The sequence below is a fragment of the Pseudophryne corroboree genome, chromosome 4 (assembly GCF_028390025.1).
Source record: "Pseudophryne corroboree isolate aPseCor3 chromosome 4, aPseCor3.hap2, whole genome shotgun sequence".
In the NCBI taxonomy this organism is placed as follows: domain Eukaryota; kingdom Metazoa; phylum Chordata; class Amphibia; order Anura; family Myobatrachidae; genus Pseudophryne; species Pseudophryne corroboree.
The window spans coordinates 476,912,228-476,931,841 of record NC_086447.1 but is presented as its reverse complement, the minus strand read 5'-3'; the positions used below and the strand labels follow the sequence as shown (position 1 = coordinate 476,931,841).

At 44.8% G+C, this 19,614-nt stretch overlaps 1 protein-coding gene across 2 annotated transcripts in view; it reads left to right on the top strand.

Moving 5' to 3' along the window:
* HACE1 (HECT domain and ankyrin repeat containing E3 ubiquitin protein ligase 1) overlaps positions 1-19,614 on the top strand; it is a 185,466-nt gene that overhangs the window by 81,378 nt on the left and 84,474 nt on the right. For both annotated transcript variants that reach the window (XM_063917044.1, XM_063917042.1), the window contains exons 9-10: positions 11,266-11,367; positions 12,421-12,527. In XM_063917044.1, coding sequence (XP_063773114.1) covers positions 11,266-11,367; positions 12,421-12,527 — 209 coding nt within the window. The remainder of the gene's footprint in view (positions 1-11,265; positions 11,368-12,420; positions 12,528-19,614) is intronic.

Below are 19,614 nucleotides of genomic sequence, written 5' to 3'. Positions count from 1 at the left end.
AGAGAGTGTTTTAAGTGCCAAGGCACTAATTCCGGAATCCCGCCAGTATATATATTTTAAAAAATAGCGGGCTGAAGCGCGCCATTAAGGGGGCGGGGCTTAGCCCTCACAGCTCACATCAGCGCCATTTTCTCTCCTCAGAGCTGTGGAGACGCTGGTCCTTCCTCACACTACTGTATATATAACAGGGTGAAAAACAGGGGGGGGGGGGGCACAGTTGGTTTGGTACAATATAAGTTAATTATAAAAGCGCTACAGGTCTGAGGCATTATATAAGGGTTTCAGAACCGGGATTGAGCGCTGGGTTGTGAGCTGACAAACTCCCTCTGTGTCTCCCTGCCTTTACTGTGGGTATGTCCCCTATGGGTGTAGTACTGGTGACCGGCGGTCAGGAGACCGCCGTTCAGCTTACCGACGCTGGGATCCCGGCAGCATACCGATGCCGGGATCCCGGCGGGGAGGGGCGAGTGCAGCAAGCCCCTTGCGGGCTCGCTGCGCTCTCCACACTGCGGGCTCGGTGGCGACCTGCGGTCGCCACGGGTTCGATTCCCACTCTATGGGTGTCGTGGACACCCACGAGTGGAAATAGTCCCTGTTGGTCGGCATGCCGACCAGCGGGATAGGGAGCCGTCGGGCTCGTGGAGGAGGTCATGTGACTGTCGGTCAGCTGACCGGCGGTCACATGAATACCACCCGTCCCCTATAGCCCAGTGTAATGTCGGTGGGTGTTTGGTACACGTGTGTCGGCATGTCTGAGGCTGAGTGTTCTTCCCACAAAGCCGGCACCGCCGACTCCTGATGGTATATATATATAAAATAGTAAGGTTGCTACTCCCTGATATCGACACGGATACTGTTTCCTCTGTCGATCGTAATGTTTTCTGATTAGATTCAGAAAAAAAAAATAGCATTCAGTACATGAAGAATGTATTAACGTCACTAAGGGCCCTGCTGTTCCTGACAAAAGGGTCTATGTATGTGGATGTATATATGTGTGTGTGTATGTGTATATATATATATGTGTGTGTATATATATATATATATATATATATATATATATATATATATACAAACAGAGAACCCAGCACTCACCAAAGTAAACTCACTTATCCTCAACAATTCAATAAATAAATGATGGGGGTTTAGTTGGTGGATTGGCCAATGCACGGAAGCCTGTATACCGATTTTCAAGGTACCCCACCTTCATACAGGTCCTACACTATCACAGAGTCTTAAAACCTGACTACCACACTGCTGCATCATCTGCCTGCTAGATGTAATGTGTACCTGCCACAGACTTTATGGCTTTTAAAGGCACACTAGTCACCTATTGCACTGGCTCAAAGATGATTGCTAAAAAACAGCTGAGACAGGTTCAGGATAATAAAGTCCACACAGGGGTGCATGAGAAAGCTAGTGGCCACGGTTAATAAGAGCTAACCATAGATTAACCCCTTCATATACACACAGAGTAAAAACCACAGCACTCACCGCACCAGAAGCGGGGCACAGCTATGCACTTACCACTCACAGGGTGGGGTGCATGTAACACTGCACTCTCCACCACAGAAGCGGGGTACACAGCTGTACTTACCACTCACAGGGCGGGGTGCATGTAGCCCATGACCACATCGCTCTAATAGATACAAATGATGATGCAGCAGTGTGGTAGTCAGGTTTTAATACTCTGTGATAGTGTAGGACCTGTATGAAGGTGGGGTACCTTGAAAATCGGTATACAGGCTTCCGTGCATTGGCCAATCCACCAACTAAACCCCCATCATTTATTTATTGAATTGTTGAGGATAAGTGAGTTTACTTTGGTGAGTGCTGGGTTCTCTGTTTGTATTTATTAGAGCGATGTGGTCATTTTGCAGGGCTCTGGCAGTGCTCCTCCTGTTCCTCCTTGCACAAAGGCGGAGGTAGCGGTCCTGCTGCTGGGTTGTTGCCCTCCTACGGCCTCCTCCACGTCTCCTGATGTACTGGCCTGTCTCCTGGTAGCGCCTCCATGCTCTGGGCACTACGCTTACAGACACAGCAAACCTTCTTGCCACAGCTCGCATTGATGTGCCATCATGGATGAGCTGCACTACCTGAGCCACTTGTGTGGGTTGTAGGGAGGTCATACAGGCACGTGGAGGCCACACACACTACTGAACCTCTTTTTGACTTGTTTTAAGGACATTACATCAAAGTTGGATCACAATACAAATACCTATGGCGCGAACGAGCAGTGGTATATACGTAAAGAAGAGGAATTTTAATAATAATATTGATTCAATTGCAGAAGCCCGAAAGACCTATTTGCACAAGTCTGAATGTATGGCATGTGATATAAACGAAGAGAAGGGCTGCGCTATAGAATCAATAGTATATAAAGGAATGCCGGTGGATTAATTAAATAACATTTATTTTCCACATATATATCAATCAATAAAAAAGTTTAGATTTAAAAACAATATTAGAAACAAATATCAGTGAATAAATTGTTGCAACGATAACTGGATATTTAGTAACATCGAATAAAGAAACATGTAATTGTTCCTTTCAAATAGATCAATCTGTTACTATTAGCTGAAGACCTCATAAAAATACACTTTTGATGTAAATAGACTGCTTCACTCTGTATCTCTGCTAATAAGTCAATTGCAGGCTGCACAGTTCAATAAATTGTATTTAGTTCAAAACTGAATAGTAGGTTAGATTGCTGCTGGGCGCTATTACTCACTATATCCCTGCTGTCCGGGACCCTTTGATGGATGTTAGAAAGATAATTCCCGAGCGTCCTCGGGAAATATTTGTTCTGCACGGGGCCCTGTCACAAAGTATGCATGAAGCTACGTTATATTCTAGTTATGTGTCCACGCGTGCGTTAGTTAGACCTGCCATTACATACGCATGGGGGAGTTGTAGTATTCAAAAATGGTCGGTTACCTTGTCATCCGATATAGAAACCCTGGGGAGATATGGGATACTCCTTACGTTGGGTTTTATCAAGGACACTGCAGCATACTTTCGTGCGACTGCAAGGGATATAGGACTCTTGGGTTCGCGGGCCAATTCCATGGCGGTCTCGGCTAGGAGGGCGTTGTGGATTCACCAATGTAATGCTGATGCTGACTCCGAGAAGAAATGGAGTCTCTTCCCTATGAAGGTGAAGCCTGGTTTGGTGACAGCCTAGTTAATTCGATCTCGGCAGATGCTGCTGGTAAGTCTACCTTCTTGCCCTATGTACCCTCACAATGGATGATGACGCATCATTGTCGGATGCAGTAATTTCGGGCCAATAGATACAGATTTCTCTTTTTTCTTGGCAGGTGGAGATAGGAGAAAAGGGAAGAGGTCAGCAGCCTCTTCAAGATCACAGGAGCAGAAATCATCCTCTGTTTCTGCCACATCCACCGCATGACGCTGGGACTCTCTTGCGGGAGCCCACACAGGTGGGGACATGTCTAAAACTCTTCAGTCAGTCCCGGAACAGACTTGGACCCAGGGGTTTTAAGAATAGTGTCCCAAGGGTGCATACTGGAGTTTTCCAAACGTTTCCCCTCACCGATTATTCAAATCGGCCTTACCGATTCTCCTCCGAACAGGGAAGTAGTGTGCAGCGCAATACAAGGGTTGTGTCAGGATCAGGTCATTGTCCTGGTTTCCCCTGTTACAGTAGTGAGAAGGCTGTTATTCAAGCCTCTTCGTGCTCCCGAAACAAGACGGATCAGTCAAACCAGTCCTAAATCTGAAATCCCACCTGTTCGTGCTCCCGAAACAAGACGGATCAGTCAAACCAGTCCTAAATCTGAAATCCCTCAATTTCTAATTAAAGAAATTCAAATCCAAGATGGAATCTCTCAGGGCAGTGATCTCCAATCTGGAAAAAGGATAAAGGAGGTCTAATTACGGTTTTTCCTCCGCATTAGGCTTACCTGAGGTTTGCAATTCAGGATTGTAATTACCAATTTCACCAGGGTGATGGCGGTAATGATGGTTCTCCTTTGCTAGTAAGGAGTCACAATTATCCCGTACTGGGACGATCTCCTGATAACGGCGAGATCAAGAAATCAGTTGGTGCAAAATGTGGCACTCTCCCTGATAGTTCTTCAACAACATGGTTGGCTTATGAACTTGCCAGAACCACTGTCGGTCCCAATGACGCGGTTGTCGGTTTTGTGAATAATATTAGATACAGAACTACAGAGAGTTTTTTCTTCCAGTGGAAAAGGCTCTGATGATCCAGAGTCTGGTCAGACCAGCAAGAGTGTCAATCCATCAATACATTCGGTTGCTGGAAAAGATGGTTGCGGCCTAAGAGGCCATTCAGTTGGCAGGTTTCATGCCAGGGTGTTCTAGTGGGACCTGTTGGACAGGTGGTCCGGCTCCCGCCTACACATACACCGGAGGATAATCCTGTTTTCCAAGACCAGAATCTCACTCCTGGGGTGGCTGCGCAGTTCTCACCTCCTAGAGGGGCGCAGGTTCGGGATCTGGGACTGGATCCTGGTGACCACGGATGCATGCCTCCGAGGCTGGGGAGCAGTCACACAGGGGGAAAAACTTCCAAGGAAGATGGTTAAGTTAGGAAACTTGTCACCACATAAACGGTCTAGAGTTAAGGGCCGTTTACAACGGTTTTCTACAAACAAAACACAGAGCAGTAATGGCAGAAGCCACAAGGATTTTCCGCTGGGGGAAAAAACATACAAGTGCTCTGTCAGCGAGGTTCGTTCCAAGAGTGGACAACGGGGAAGCAGACTTCCTCAGCAGACACGTTCTCCATCCAGGAGAATGGAGCCTCCATCAAGAGGTCTTCACAGAAGTGACAAGACATTGGGGAATTCCTCAAATAGACATGATGGCGTCTCGTCTCAACAAGAAGCTTCAGAGATATTGTTCCAGGTCGAGAGACCCTCAAGCAATAGCAGTGGACGCCCTAGTGACACCGTGGGTGTTTCGGTCGGTGTACGTGTTTTCTCCGCTTACACTCATTACAAAAGTGATAAAGATCATAAGAAGAACAAAGATTCAAGCGATCCTCATTGTTCCAGATTGGCCAAGGAGGGCTTAGTATCCAGATCTTCAGGGATTACTCATAGGAGATCCCTGACCTGTTCCTATAAAGGAGGATCTGTTACAGTAGGGGCCGTGCGTGCTCCAAGACTTACCGCAACTTCGTTTGACGGCTTAGAGGTTGAACGCCGGATCCTAGCCCGAAAGGGTATTCCCAAGGAAGTCATCCCTACTCTTATTCAGGCCAGAAAAGGAGTAACGTCTAAACATTACCACTGTATTTGGAGAAAATACGTGTCTTGATGTGAATCCAAGAAGACTCCTACGGAAGTATTTCAGTTAGAACGTTTTCTACATTTTCTACAAGCCGGTGTGGATGCGGGCCTAAAGTTGGGCTCAATTAAAAGTTCAAATTTCGGCAAAACAATTGGCCTCACTTCCAGAAGTTCAGACCGTCGTGAAAGGCGTATTGCACATCTAACCTTCTTTTGTGCCCCCTGTGGCACCATGGGATCTTAACGTGGTGTTGCTGTTCCTTCAATCTCATTGGTTTGAACCTTTATAGGAGGTAGAGTTGAAATTCCTTACTTGGAAAGTGGTCATGCTGTTGGCTTTGGCATCCGCACGGCGGGTGTCTGAATTGGCGGCCTTGTCTCACAAGAGCCCTTATTTGATCTTCCATGAAGATAGAGAAAAATTGAGGACTCATCAACAGTTTTCTGCCGAAAGTGGTTTAATCGTTCCACTTGAACCAAACTATTGTGGTACCTGTGGCTACTGACGCCTTGCTGGAATCGAAGCCTCTCGATGTAGTAAGAGCTTTGAAGTTTTATGTCGCCAGGACGGCTCAGTTTAGGAAAACAGAGGTTCTGATTGTCTTGTATGCTCACAATAAAATTGGGCTACTGCTTCAAAGCAGTCTATTGCGCGCTGGATCTGTCATACGATTCAGCAGGCTCTTTCTATGGCTGGATTGCCGTTACCGAAATCTGTGAAGGCCCATACTACCAGGAAGGTGGGCTCGTCCTGGTCGGCTGCCCGGGGTGTCTCGGCATTACAACTTTGCCGAGCAGCTACTTGGTCGGGTACAAACACCTTTGCGAAGTTCTACAAGTTTGATACCCTGGCTAATGAGGACCTCATGTTTGGTCAATCGGTGCTGCAGAGTAATCCGCACTCTCCCGCCCGTTCTAGAGCTTTGGCATAAACCCCATGGTTCTTGATATGACCCCAACATCGTCTAGGACGTATGAGAAAATAGGATTTTAATACCTACCGGTAAATTATTTTCTCTTAGTCCGTAGAGGATGCTGGGCACCCATCCCAGTGCGTACTGTATCTGCAATTATTGGCTGTGGTTACACACAGGTTGTGTTACGATTTTTGTCAGCATATTGCTGCAATTTCTTCATGCTGTTGGCTTGTGTTCTGTTGAATGCCACGTTCTGCGGCATGCTTAAGGTGTGAGCTGGTAAGATGCTCACCGTGGTTTAACAATAAATCCTTTCCTCTAAATGTCCGTCTCCCTGGGCACAGTTCCTTAAACTGGAGTCTGGAGGAGGGGCATAGAGGGAGGAGCCAGGTCACCCCCTTTGAAAGTCTTAAAGTGCCCATGTCTCCTGCGGATCCCGTCTATACCCCATGGTTCTTGATGTGACCCCAGCATCCTCTACGGACTAAGAGAAAAGGATTTATCGGTAGGTTTTAAAATCCTATTTTCAGCAAGTTTAGCCTTTCTGACTTTATTGGTGTGGTGGCTTTTGAAGCCAGAATTCATGAGGAAAAGAGTTTTTTCCTAATAGTGTTATCAAGGCCATGCTCAAGACCAGGAAACTTATCTCTGCAAGAAATTGTCACAGCGGAGTAGTGATTTGCAACGTCTTTCAGTTAGCCCATTTGCTTCTGTTCTTAAAGGAAGGTTTAGAAAATGGATTGAGACTTAGGGCTAGTTTTACAAAATGTATCTAACCAGGAAATTTAGAGCGGCGATAATATTAAAGCAAAGCGCAGTTTGTCTAAAACCATCACTTCATAAATTTTAGCCTCTAGTCATTCCTGTTGGAAGTGTGTGGTATTTTTTGCAAGGAGTAATACATGTGCAGCCTCCATGCTACTCTCCTATAGCTTTTTGGTATTTCAAGTTTGTCAGAATTACAATAACCCCCCATTTGAGCTCTTGGGGGGGTGGTTTAATTGTTGGGTACCCCGGCTGCCACTAAATGATGCCAATGGAGCAATTCAATTGTTGTTTTGTTTGGGTGCGCATGCAGCCGGTGAGACACATTTCGGTTCACAGCCTGCTGAGGTGCGACCTGAAATGTGCGAAAACACTGTGGTTTGGTTAGTGCCAGAACCTGGACTATAGACGCGTTTAGGCACTTTGTGCAGCTGAACACGGTACTAATGGGTGCACACACAGGGCATGTGTACCCAATGGGGGAAATAATTGAATCTAGTGGGCGGCTATTACGTTTGGGCACCCACAAAATAATTGACTCCCCCCCCCATGGAGTAGGTTGGGGTGGAGGTTTCCTATATGGAACATTTTTTTTTTTTTTTCCATCTTTACTATCTCCACAACACAGATGGTTTCGGAGCTGGGGTCCTGTACTGTAAATCTACATTCCTAATTTTTCAGGAAGAGGGCCTCACTTAGGACAAAATCTTTCAAGGTGGTTTCCAAGTTTCATTTAAACCATGATGTTGCGATCCCAATATTACACAAACATCAAACTTCATTGAAAGAGGGATCTCTTCACTTTTCGGACAGTGTTAGAACTCTGAAGACTTATGCAATTAGGACTTGATTACTTATTTTTTTGTGATGACCATAAGAGTGGTTGGGTCTGCATCAAAGCTAACCGTTGCAAGGTGGATTACTTGAATGACCAGATAGGTTGAGGAGGTACATGTTTTCCTCACAATTCAAAGGCACTTTCTAGCAGATCGGTGAGTGACTTCTTGGTGGTTCTGCACAAGGCATTAGCTGAGCAGCTGTATTGGGCAGCCATCCGGTCGTCAGTGCATACGTATATTATATTTTACAAGTTCAAGCTTTTTGCATCCAAAGATACTAATTTTGGACAGGGTTTTTCTACATATACAACAATCCGTTCACAAAAATAATGCTTAATACATCAAATGGGAAAGCCAAGGGTAGCTGCATATTATGGAGCATGCCCTTTTCATGGTCTATGAAACACCTACACAATTAATACACTGAAAGAAGTTTGAGGCAGTAAAACTTGTAGCATTTCCAGTATTTGTAATATTAGCTTATTTATTTAATATTGATTTATGCAAATAAAAGTAATCCTTAAATTAAGCATGTCACTTTTAAAAAGGAGCATAGTAACTATTAATCACTGTTTTTTTCCAACCTTATGTTCTTTTAATTTTTATTAATTCCAGGAACAAGTAATTTCAATTTATTTTGTAGGGTTCCCAAATATATGATACAATGGATACACTGGGTAGACAGTCTTTTATTCATTGACATTTGCAAATGGTTATGTTTTCTTAGGAATATTTTTTTAAATGCAGTAACTTACAGAGGGGAATTGTTTGTTTTACATTTTGTTTTTATTGCAAAAGGCATTCTTTATTAGGTGTTTATATGGATACAACGGTGTAATCATCCTTGTGTATGATTGAAATCTGCAAACAATTCATTAAAATTATATATATATATATATATATATATATATATATACACAAAACAATAGTGCAAATAGCGCTGCTACCTAGATAACAAGACTGGTATCTTAAAAGTTAGAACGGTCAAAAACACTTCCCCTATTCAGGGGGGCTGCTAAAAGGGTCCTCTTGTATGGACTCTATTTCAAACGTCCAAATAGAGAAAATGTACAGAATGGTAGAACCCAGCGCCTTCTGTGTTGTGCAAACTCCGAGTGCAAATTAAATAATTATATGCGTACCGCATCCCATGTGGATATCAAGCGTGTGATATAAATCGTAGTTCTCCTGATGTCGGTCCTGTAGCTTTCCCACTAACTTCGTGGACGGTCCGTATGAAAATTAGAAGAATACCACAAAATAGTGTAATATTGCCAGCATATATGAAGGTGTGCATAAATAAATTTTCTGATGAGATTGGTGATAGTGCTTTTAAATAAACGGTGCACCCAGTGTCATAATTGAATGACTGTGAGAAAGTGCCCACCGCCTGTAGTAATATATATAAGTACCCTCAGGACTTGTAAAACTTGCATGTAGAGGTAACTTTATATGGTTCTTCTCCTGAGGTTCTTGTTGGGGACCCTTAGAGATAAAATAGAGTCTGCAGATTATCTTTAGTTCAAAAGGAAACTCTTCTATTCTCTCACTATGCATACACTTCTGAAGTATTCTTCCTCTAGACCAGGCATTCCCAACCACGGTTCTCTGAGGACCAAACAAATGTACTAAGGGTAAGAAATTACCGTGGGTTAATGGTTATAATACACATTCGGGTGACATTAATCAGATCTCTAAGTATCTTTGGAAAATCGTTAAATCGGACAAAGAATTGCCATTCACCGATGTGGAATTAATGCCCTGCTACAAGAGGTCGAAGAACCTGAAGGATATATTAGTGAAAAATTATATATCATTAACACGTTCAGAGCCTGCTGGTATTTTTTCCAGGGTAGCAAGAGGGTATACACTGTGTCCATGTACAACATGTAAATACCTCATCCCTGGGGATACTTTTCTACATCCACATAGTGGAAAAAAATATACCTCATCAGGGACCATTTAATATGTAATAGCAGCTATGTGGTGTACCAAATAGTGTGTCCGTGTGGACTTTCATATATCGGAAAGACACAACGTAAGTTCAAGGAGCGCATGGCGGTACATCGGTCTTCTATTAAATTAGCCCTGGAAAGTGGAGCAAGTGATCAACCAATTGCGAGACATTTCTTAGAAGCCCGCCATACATTGGCTGGGCTTAGGTATCGCATGATAGATCATGTCCCGTTGGCAAAACGGGGTGGTGATCGAGGTGCACTGTTAATGAAAAAGAAGCAGAATGGATTATCCGATTGGGTGTTGTGGCACCAAAAGAACTTAATGATAAAATAACACTTGGAACCATGTTATAGTTGCAATCTCTGTACACATTTAGCCTGAGCTGTTCTGGTAAAGTTTTTGTGATCATCTTTATTAGCAGTTATTTGTAATATCTATTTAATGACCTATAGACCTGCTATGGCATTAGCGGGCTTAGTGTGCTTTATTAGCCGTGATTTTGGGAGTTACTGTCCTCATGTGTGCCCTTGCGGTATTTCTTTCTGTATATGTATCTTGGTGGAAAGAGCTATTTCTCTTTAAGGTTTTTAGTTATCTTTGTTTACATAATGCGGTGTACACCTTTCTGGTTTCTATGGTGATGGATAGACGTGGATCACGCTGGTGCGTGATGACGTCAGTAAGCAGCGCCTCTGCCGGGACGCCCGCGTTGCGCCGGGTTGAATGGACGCGTGCAGACGTCATCAACCCGTGACGCTACCGAGAGTTTTCCCGCGTAGATGGGCTTTCACATGAAGTGGGTTATGGATATAAGGTAAGAGGTTTGTGTGAACAATTGTAACCTGATGAAAATCTTTGAATAAGATTGAAACGTTGTTATGAAGACGTGGTTGTCGTTCCTTATTTCTTCTCCTGAGCCCTGAGTGCAGCGCCGTCGCCTGCCTATATATATATATATATATATATATATATATATATATATATATATATATATATATATATATATATATACATATACATATACATGAGCAATGAAAACCATTTTAGAGGGGAATGTGCTACCAACTAGTGCTGGTGACTGTCATCCTTATAAGTGTGTATTTATCCCGGCCCTCATTAACCTGCAATTCAGACGACTATTAGCAAGTAGTACAGTATTTGCATCTCCATATGGATCTCCCTCAGCTTGCAATTACGTGAACATGTCCTTACAGCACTCTGATTGCATTTGCATGAAACTTCCCTCTGTCAGTGCTTCTTTTCCAAGTATAAAGAGGAACAATACCAAATCTACACTTTTTTTTTGCTCATTACAAATTTATACTATAAGTAAATGATTATACACAATATTCCAGTACCCTTTTTCCAACAGATTAATTTAAATTGTTTCCTGGGGTCCCAAGCTCAATGGAAGCATATTCTTATCAGTATATAATGCATTTTGCATGTGTCATAATGTAATGCTAGAATATAGTTGTAATGACATTTATGTATTTTTCCTGGTAGGGTGGATATGGTGAAACCTGTGACATTCTCATACAGCATCATCCCAGACTCTTCCAGACATTAATCCAGATGACTCAGAATGAAGATCTTCGGGAGAACATGGTAACACTAATTATAATCACTGTTTATAATTATATGTGCAATATAATTCACCCATCCAAACTTATTGCAGAATTATAGTTCGAGATTCTGCTTGACTAAGAGCGGTATCCTATTACATGTGATGATTTACCGTACGGTTATAATGGACTATTTAGCCCGATAATGCTATCGGGGTATCCAGTTACAGCACGTTTTTACTGTGCGGTAAATTACCTGTTAGCTTTTTTTTTTTTTAGGGGGCGGAGTGACTTATTTTGAATGGGGTAGTATACCAGCAGCACCACCATACATATTATATATGTACAATTTTATGTACAAAGACCCCTTTAACATTTGTTGTCATTGCTTATGTGTCATCACTAAAATAGGAGCAAAATATTTGCATAATTTACCTTTCATAGGGTTGCCACATCCTGGCAATTTATCAGATTGTATGTGCTCTCTGAAACTCTTTCAAAATACCTTTATTTATTCCTCTTGTGCTTATATAGTATGTACTAGACAGATTTGTATGTATGCCTTGTTCTTGGCTACAACACAGTTCATTGTGCATTAGACTCCATCGTAATCACAGATCACTTTTATTTACACATACTAGATGCCGTACAGACTTATTGTGCTAAAACCAAGTCACTGTACAAACCAGAAAACCTCCCCACTTCAATATAGTACTTTTTTGAAAACTATTAATCCGATAAGTTTAGAAAAATAGGTGTTGCCCACTCCAGATTCTTGTCATTTTAGCTAGTAGTTTTCCTATAACTACCCTTCCTTTATTATATCCTTTTTTATTATTGGACATTTGGTATTCACTGTATGAATTTGGTGCATACAAAGATCACATATGTTATGTACAAATATTTTGATAAACTATATTTCAACCTTCTTCATTGTGTTCTTGGCATATTAAAGTGGAAACTTAAAGTAATTCCTTATAGTAGATGAAATATTGCTCCAGCACCAGAAGCTTTTGTATACCCTTTATCTTGAAAAATTCAATAATTTAGAGAAACGGTCACTGTCATTGGATTACTTCTCACTTTTTGTACATAGTTGCGGCAGGTCCTTGAACATTTGTCACAGCTAAATGAAAGCCAGTACCTTAAGATGCTTACAAGCCTTGCTGAAGTTGCTACAACAAATGGCCACAAACTGTTAAGGTAATGTTCACACAGTATATATAGTAATTTCTTACAATTTCTGAGGTAATGGGGCAGATTCAAGTCAGGAGTGAGTGTCGTTGGAACGGCTTTCAGCGATATAATGTTGCCTCTCACTAGCTTATTTCTGCTCCCAGGAACTGCAGAATCTGCCTACTGTAACTGTTCAATATATGTGCAACTCGTGCTGCCCAATGCAGCTCACATGTAATTGAATCTGAACCTTAGTGTAGAGCAGGCCAGGTCAATCTGTGGGTCTCCAGCTGTGTGAACCTACAAATCCCAGCATGCCATGCCACAGTTTTATCATTCCGGAATAGCAAAACTGTTACAGGGCATGCTGGGACTTGTAGTTTCACAACAGCTGGAGAGCCACAGGTTGGCCAGGCCTATTGTAGAGGCTATAATTATTGCTATCTAATGTTAGATTGCAGATTTATTTTTCATATGGTTGCCTTATGTGTAGAACGATTTTGGAAAGCCAACGTAGGCATTTTCTCTAACGTCCTAGTGGATGCTGGGGAATAGTATATTACCATGGGGTATAGATCGGGTCCACTGGAGCCTGGCACTTTAAGAAATCAATAGTGTGCTGGCATCTCCCCTCTATGCCCCTCCTAGAACACTCCGTTTAGAAAATGTGCCCAAGGAGCCGGGTGCATTCTATTGCTCTCCAGAGAGTTTTCTTCAGAAATGTATTTTAGTTTGTTGTTTTCAGGCACGCTGATTGACAACCAGTCTGCCTGCATCTTGGGATTTAAGGGGGGACCGAACAAACTTCCTAAGAGTTAATGGTTTGTAATCCCAGCTGACAGGACACTGACCTCCTGAGGTGATGTTTCTTTTTCATCCACAAGGGGTCACTGGAGTACTCTTGGGATATGGACGGCTTTAACTGGACAGGCACTGAATATTTAAATTTAGTAACTCTCCTCCCCTCCATACTCCGAGAATACCCCAGTGTTTTTTCAGTGCTCACAGCAGTGACACGCACGTGTGGTTCTTCCACACATACTTTGATTTTTAACTATTTTTTTTTCAATTTTCAACTTCAGCACATCCCTTCCCAGCTTAGCAAGAAGCTTGGTCCGGGATAGTGCACGCTGCACGGGCAGCTACTGGCGTGTCGGTCCTCACACAGAGCACCCTCACAACCAACAATAGCAACTCTGTCTCTGAGCTGCAGGAACGGCTGGACGGAGCTTACAGAAGAAGCCCGCATAGCCCTCGCTACAGGCGATCAGGTATGCTGGGGGACAGGGCGGTCAGCTCACGCTACCGCCCCGCTGTGTGGGGTACTTGCTTCATTTTCTGCCGCACCCGCCGCTGATTACAGGCGCCCGCCCCAGCCGCTCCATCCGCCGCTGTATGCACACTAAGCTGCCCAACCCAGCCGCTCCACGGTACTCAGCGCCCGCCACAGCTGCCGATGCTTACTGAGGTTGCCGCTCTGAGCGGCCGCACGTCACTCAGAGACACCGGCCGCACTTCCGGAGCTCCCCGGTGCTATACGCCGCGCTCCCCGGCTCCCGGTATCCGCTCCCCGGCTCCCTGCACCCGCGCTTCCGTCCGCTGGAGAGCCAGTGGTACACGGAGCTCAAAGGTGGGGGAGTAGTCTGTCCTCAGGCAGCGCAGCTGCAGGGGGGTGAGGGGAGTAAATGCCCATGGCAGCAGCAGTATAAGCACGGCTGCATGGGGTTACCAGGAATATTGCATAGGCTGTTAAGTCTATATTAACAGGGTTAGTTACAGGTTATATATGGCTTTACACATGTCTTTATAACTTGAAACTGTGATTAAGACTGTAAGCATGGCATGGGGGCCATTTTTAACCATGCTTCCTGTTTCTTCCTGTTTATGATTCCAGAACGTTCCTGTCCTACAACACTACTCCACCGGATGGCGCAGGGGTGTTAGTGGGAATTTTGGTTCAGGTTTCATATAGTACTGGCCACGTGCACTGCACTTCGGCCATATATATATATTGACACACCTTAGTAACAATTTAACTGAGTCGTGCGAGCTGTCTGTCTTTGTCTATTTGTATTGTCTGTCTGCATAATGAGTAAGGCACCAGCAAAAACAAAAAAGCAGTTTCACTGCAATGTCTGTAAGAGTGTGTTACCGGATGGTTCTACCACATGTACAGTATGTTTTGTGAATTCAGATACAAATACGATTTCTACTCCGATTTCTAATCCGATTTCATCCCCGGATCCTCAATGGGAAATATTAGCGGATATAATGGCTGGTTTGCAATCAGAATTGGCCGCCACTCGCCACGAGCGGGAGGCGGCAAAATCTGAGTCTCGGGTGCGCCCGCCACAGATTCCAGAAGGTTCTCAGCCTTTGCTAAGGTCAAAGTCCACTTCGGGTAGAAAGGATCATTTTCATTTATCTTATAATTTACCAGTTTCAGCTATGTTGCATTCTGACGATTCTATGCCAGACCTCAGTGCGCAAGATGAGCATGAGGAAGGTGAATTGGACCAGCTGTCAGATAGTGAGGATATTGACAGCCCAGGCATTGATAATCTCATCAGGGCGGTACGTCAGTCTCTGAAGTTTCCAGAGACTGAAGAACCTCTGACAAATGATGAGGTAGTATTTACTAAACGACAGAGATCTCAAGTGTGTTTTCCTTTTTCGGAATCTCTTAATAAGATGTTAATAGAAACACGGAAGAATCCGGATAAACTGTTTTCTATACCTCGCCGATTTAAGTCTAGTTACCCGTTTCCAGATTCTGTGACATCTACATGGGAGAATCCGCCGATGGTGGATTCGTCTGTGTCAAAACTTACAAAAAAATTAACCATTCCAGTACCAACTGCTACTACGCTTAAAGACCCTTCAGAGCGTAAACTAGAAGCTATGCTAAAGTACATGTATACAGCAGCGGGAGTGTTGCTTAGACCTGGTTTGGTTGGCATTTGGGTAACTAAGGCGCTAATTGTATGGATAACGGAACTCAGGTCCGCCCTACAGGACGTTCACCTTATACTTATTGCTGATCAAATATGTGAAGGTGCAGATTATCTTTGTACAGCTTCTACTGACGTATGTCAGCTCAGTTCACGCCTTTCATCGTCACTAGTTACGTCTCGACGAGCACTCTGGCTGCGTTCTTGGCAGGCGGAGGCAGAGGTCAAGAGAGGAATAGAAGAGTTACCTAACGGTGGCGCGAAGTTGTTTGGTCCTGAATTGGACAAATGGATTTCTGAGGCCGTGGGGGGGTGAAGTCTGTTTTCCTACCTTTGCCTCCAACGTTACCTAGACGGAAATACTCTGGACCAGCGTTCAAATCCTTTAGACCTCAGCCCTTTCGAGGCCGTGGTAGAGGAACAACCACACCTGGTAGACGAGGTCGAGGACGTGGTTTTCAACAAACCACCACCAGTCGTCAGGACGCTAAGGTCACCGACAAGCCAGTGGCATGACGGGCTCCCAGCCCATCTCGGATCTCCAGTTGCGGGGGCACGCTTTCAGACGTTTCATTTGGCATGGTTCCAGACATCCACAGATGGGTGGATCCGCAATTTAGTGTTAAAAGGTTACAAAATAGAGTTCGACTGTCTCCCACCACTGCGGTTCTTTAGGACAGGACTGCCTGTGTCTGAAGACAAGAAGGCGGTTCTGCAAATTGCCATTCGGTCTCTGCTGGATTCAGCAGTTTTGATTCCGGTCCCTGTTCAACAAGGTCAGGGTTATTATTCCAGTCTGTTTTTATTACCAAAGCCGGATGGCTCGGTCAGACCAATATTGAACTTAAAAGGTCTGAATCAGTATGCCACTTACTACAGATTCAAGATGGAATCCCTGCGGTCAGTAATTGCAGGTTTAGAGCCACAGGAATTCATGATTGCGCTGGATCTCAAGGATGCATACTTACACATACCAATTTGGCCACCTTATCAGAGGTACTTGCGTTTTGCGGTACAGCAAAACCATTACCAGTTTCAGGCTCTACCGTTTGGCCACTCGTCGGCGCCTCGGGTATTCACCAAAGCGATGTGATGATAGCTCATCTCAGATCCCTGGGATTGATAATAGTTCCGTACTTGGACGATCTACTCATCAAAGCTCCGTCTCAACAGATGCTCCTCCAACATGCGTATCTAACATACCATGTGCTAGTTCAGCACGGTTGGATTCAAGAAATCACATCTGATTCCATCTCAACGACTTCAATTCCTAGGAATGATTCTCGATACGGTGGATCAAAGAATTTACCTACCAGAACAGAAAGTACAGAGTATTCGTCATCTGGTACAATTAGTGCTCAAGCCACGCACAGTCTCGGTACATTTGTGCGTTCGACTGTTAGGAAAAATGGTGGCGGCTTTCGAAGCGCTTCAGTTCGGAGGATTTCACTCACGTCCTTTTCAACTGGATGTGCTCGCACAATGGTCGGGCTCGCATCTGCAGATTCACCAGATGGTGAGGTTGTCTCCACGGGCCAGAGTATCTCTACTCTGGTGGCTCAAAGTACACAATCTAACCGCTGGGAAACGGTTCGGCGTCTGGAATTGGATAATTCTAAAGACGGACGCGAGTCTCAGAGGTTGGGGAGCTGTGGTTCAAAATTGTCAGCTCCAGGGTCTCTGGGCGGATCACGAAAGATTGCTGTCTATAAATGTCCTGGAACTCCGGGCAATTTACAATGCGCTACGACAAGCTGTGCACATGCTCCGGTCTCAGACGGTCCAGATGCAATCAGACAACGCGACGGTGGTCGCGTACATCAACAAACAAGGAGGAACGGGAAGCCGCATGGCCATGCGGGAAGTAGCTCGAATCCTCAATTGGGCCGAGCATCACCAAGTGATATTGTCGGCAGTGTTCATTCCAGGAGTCGACAACTGGGAGGCGGATTATCTCAGCCGTCGGGATTTTCATCCAGGAGAATGGGCATTAAATCCAGAAGTGTTTCTCATGTTGGTCCAGAGGTAGGGTTACCCACAAGTGGACCTGATGGCATCTCGCCACAATCACCAAACGCCCCAGTATGTGTCCAGAACGCGAGATCCAAATGCAGTGGCAGTGAATGCTCTCACAATCGCGTGGCCGTACAGCCTCGTGTATCTGTTTCCACCGTTTCCGCTGCTCCCTCTGTTGCTAAAACGGATCAAACGAGAGTCCGCCACAGTCATACTTGTGGCGCCTCATTGACCTCGGAGACCATGGTTCTCGGATCTCCGCGGACTACTCGCAGACTATCCTTGGCCGCTCCCGCTACGTCCGGACCTGTTACAACAGGGTCCGTTCTTTTACCCCGATTTAGCGCGGCTGCGTTTGACGGGGTGGCTGTTGGGACCGCCCTCTTAAGAAGAGAGGGCATTCCGGAATCGGTTATACCAACCATGTTACGTACTAGGAAGCCCGTTACGGCAGCTCATTATCACAGAATTTTTTCCAACATCTTCTTTCAAGTTATCCCGTCTTTTGTTATTTCTGCAGACGGGGTTGGATGGAGGACTACGTTTGTCCGTGCAGGTTTCTGCCTTGTCATTTTACTTTCAAAGACGTTTGGCTCTTTTGCCGTCTGTACACACCTTCCTGCAAGGTGTTCTCAGAGTCCAGCCTCCATTTATACCACCTACAGCGCCATGGGACTTGAATCTGGTTTTAGATTTTTTACAGTCTTCATATTTTGAACCCTTACAACAAGTGGATGTTAAGTTTCTCACTTGGAAAACAATTTTTCTCCTAGCCTTAGCTTCGGCAAGGCGTGTTTCAGATTTGGGTGCCTTGTCATGCAAGCCACCGTATTTGGTGTTTCATGATAGAGAGGAACTTCGGACGAATCCCGCTTTCTTGCCAAAGGTAGTGTCATCTTTTCACATCAATCAACCAATAGTAGTTCCTGTGTTAACAGAAGATTCTGGAACTTTGGATGTGGTACGCGCACTACGCATTTATGTAGCACGAACGTCTCCAGTTCGTAAGACAGATACATTGTTTGTTCTCTATGATGCTGCCAAGATTGGTTGGCCAGCTTCCAAGCAGACCTTATCCAGATGGATTAAACTGACCATACGTCAGGCTTATCTTCATGCTAGGCTGCAGCCGCCTACATCAGTAACGGCTCATTCCACACGTTCTGTGGGAACTTCATGGGCAGCTGGTCGTGGGGCTTCTACGACACAGCTTTGCCGTGCGGCTACATGGTCATCAGTGCACACGTTTGTGCGCTTTTACAAGTTTGATACGTTTGCGGCATCAGCATCTAGCTTTGGCCGCCTAGTTTTACAGGTGCCAAACAGCTCTCCCGCCCACGGGGGAAGCTTTGGTACATCCCAAGAGTACTCCAGTGACCCATAGTGGATGAAAAAGAAAATAGGATTTTGGTACTTACCAGGTAAATCCTTTTCTTTGAATCCATAGGGGGCACTGGACGCCCACCCAGAGCAGTTTTACCTGGTTTGTGGTAAATTCAGTGGATCTTATGGTAACACATTCTCACCGACTGTTAGTTGTCAGTTACGTTATGTGTCAACTTTATTGTTGTCTGTTATGTTATAATGTTATATGTAATTTTCCATTGTCATTCTCTCTATCGCTCCTGTTCGGCTCAGTAAAAAACACTGAGGTATTCTGGGAGTATGGAGGGGAGGAGAGTTACTAAATTTAAATATTCAGTGCCTGTCCAGCTAAAGCCGTCCATATCCCAAGAGTACTTCAGTGCCCCCTATGGATTCAAAGAAAAGGATTTACCTGGTACGTACCAAAATCCTATTTTCTCACACTCCCAGAGGGTGAGCTCACGCCGGCAGCATGCTGCCACCCCTTAACTGATGCCGAAGACTGACGCAGTGAGTGTTACACCGGGGACCTGGTGCATAATGGCAGCATGAAGGGACAGTGATCACCCGGCTACGGGCCTCGGTATCCACCGGGAACCCAGACTGGCAACATGGTAAATGGGGGCTGCGGGCTCTTGTTTTACACTTTAAATGGAGAAAGCCAGTATAAAGGAAGTACAGGGACTGCGCCCCATTAAGGGGGTGGGGCTTCGCAGAGAGCGGGCCCAGAGGCTAAACAGCGTCATTTCCTGCTGCTGCTGCTGCTAACAGGCTGCATTCGG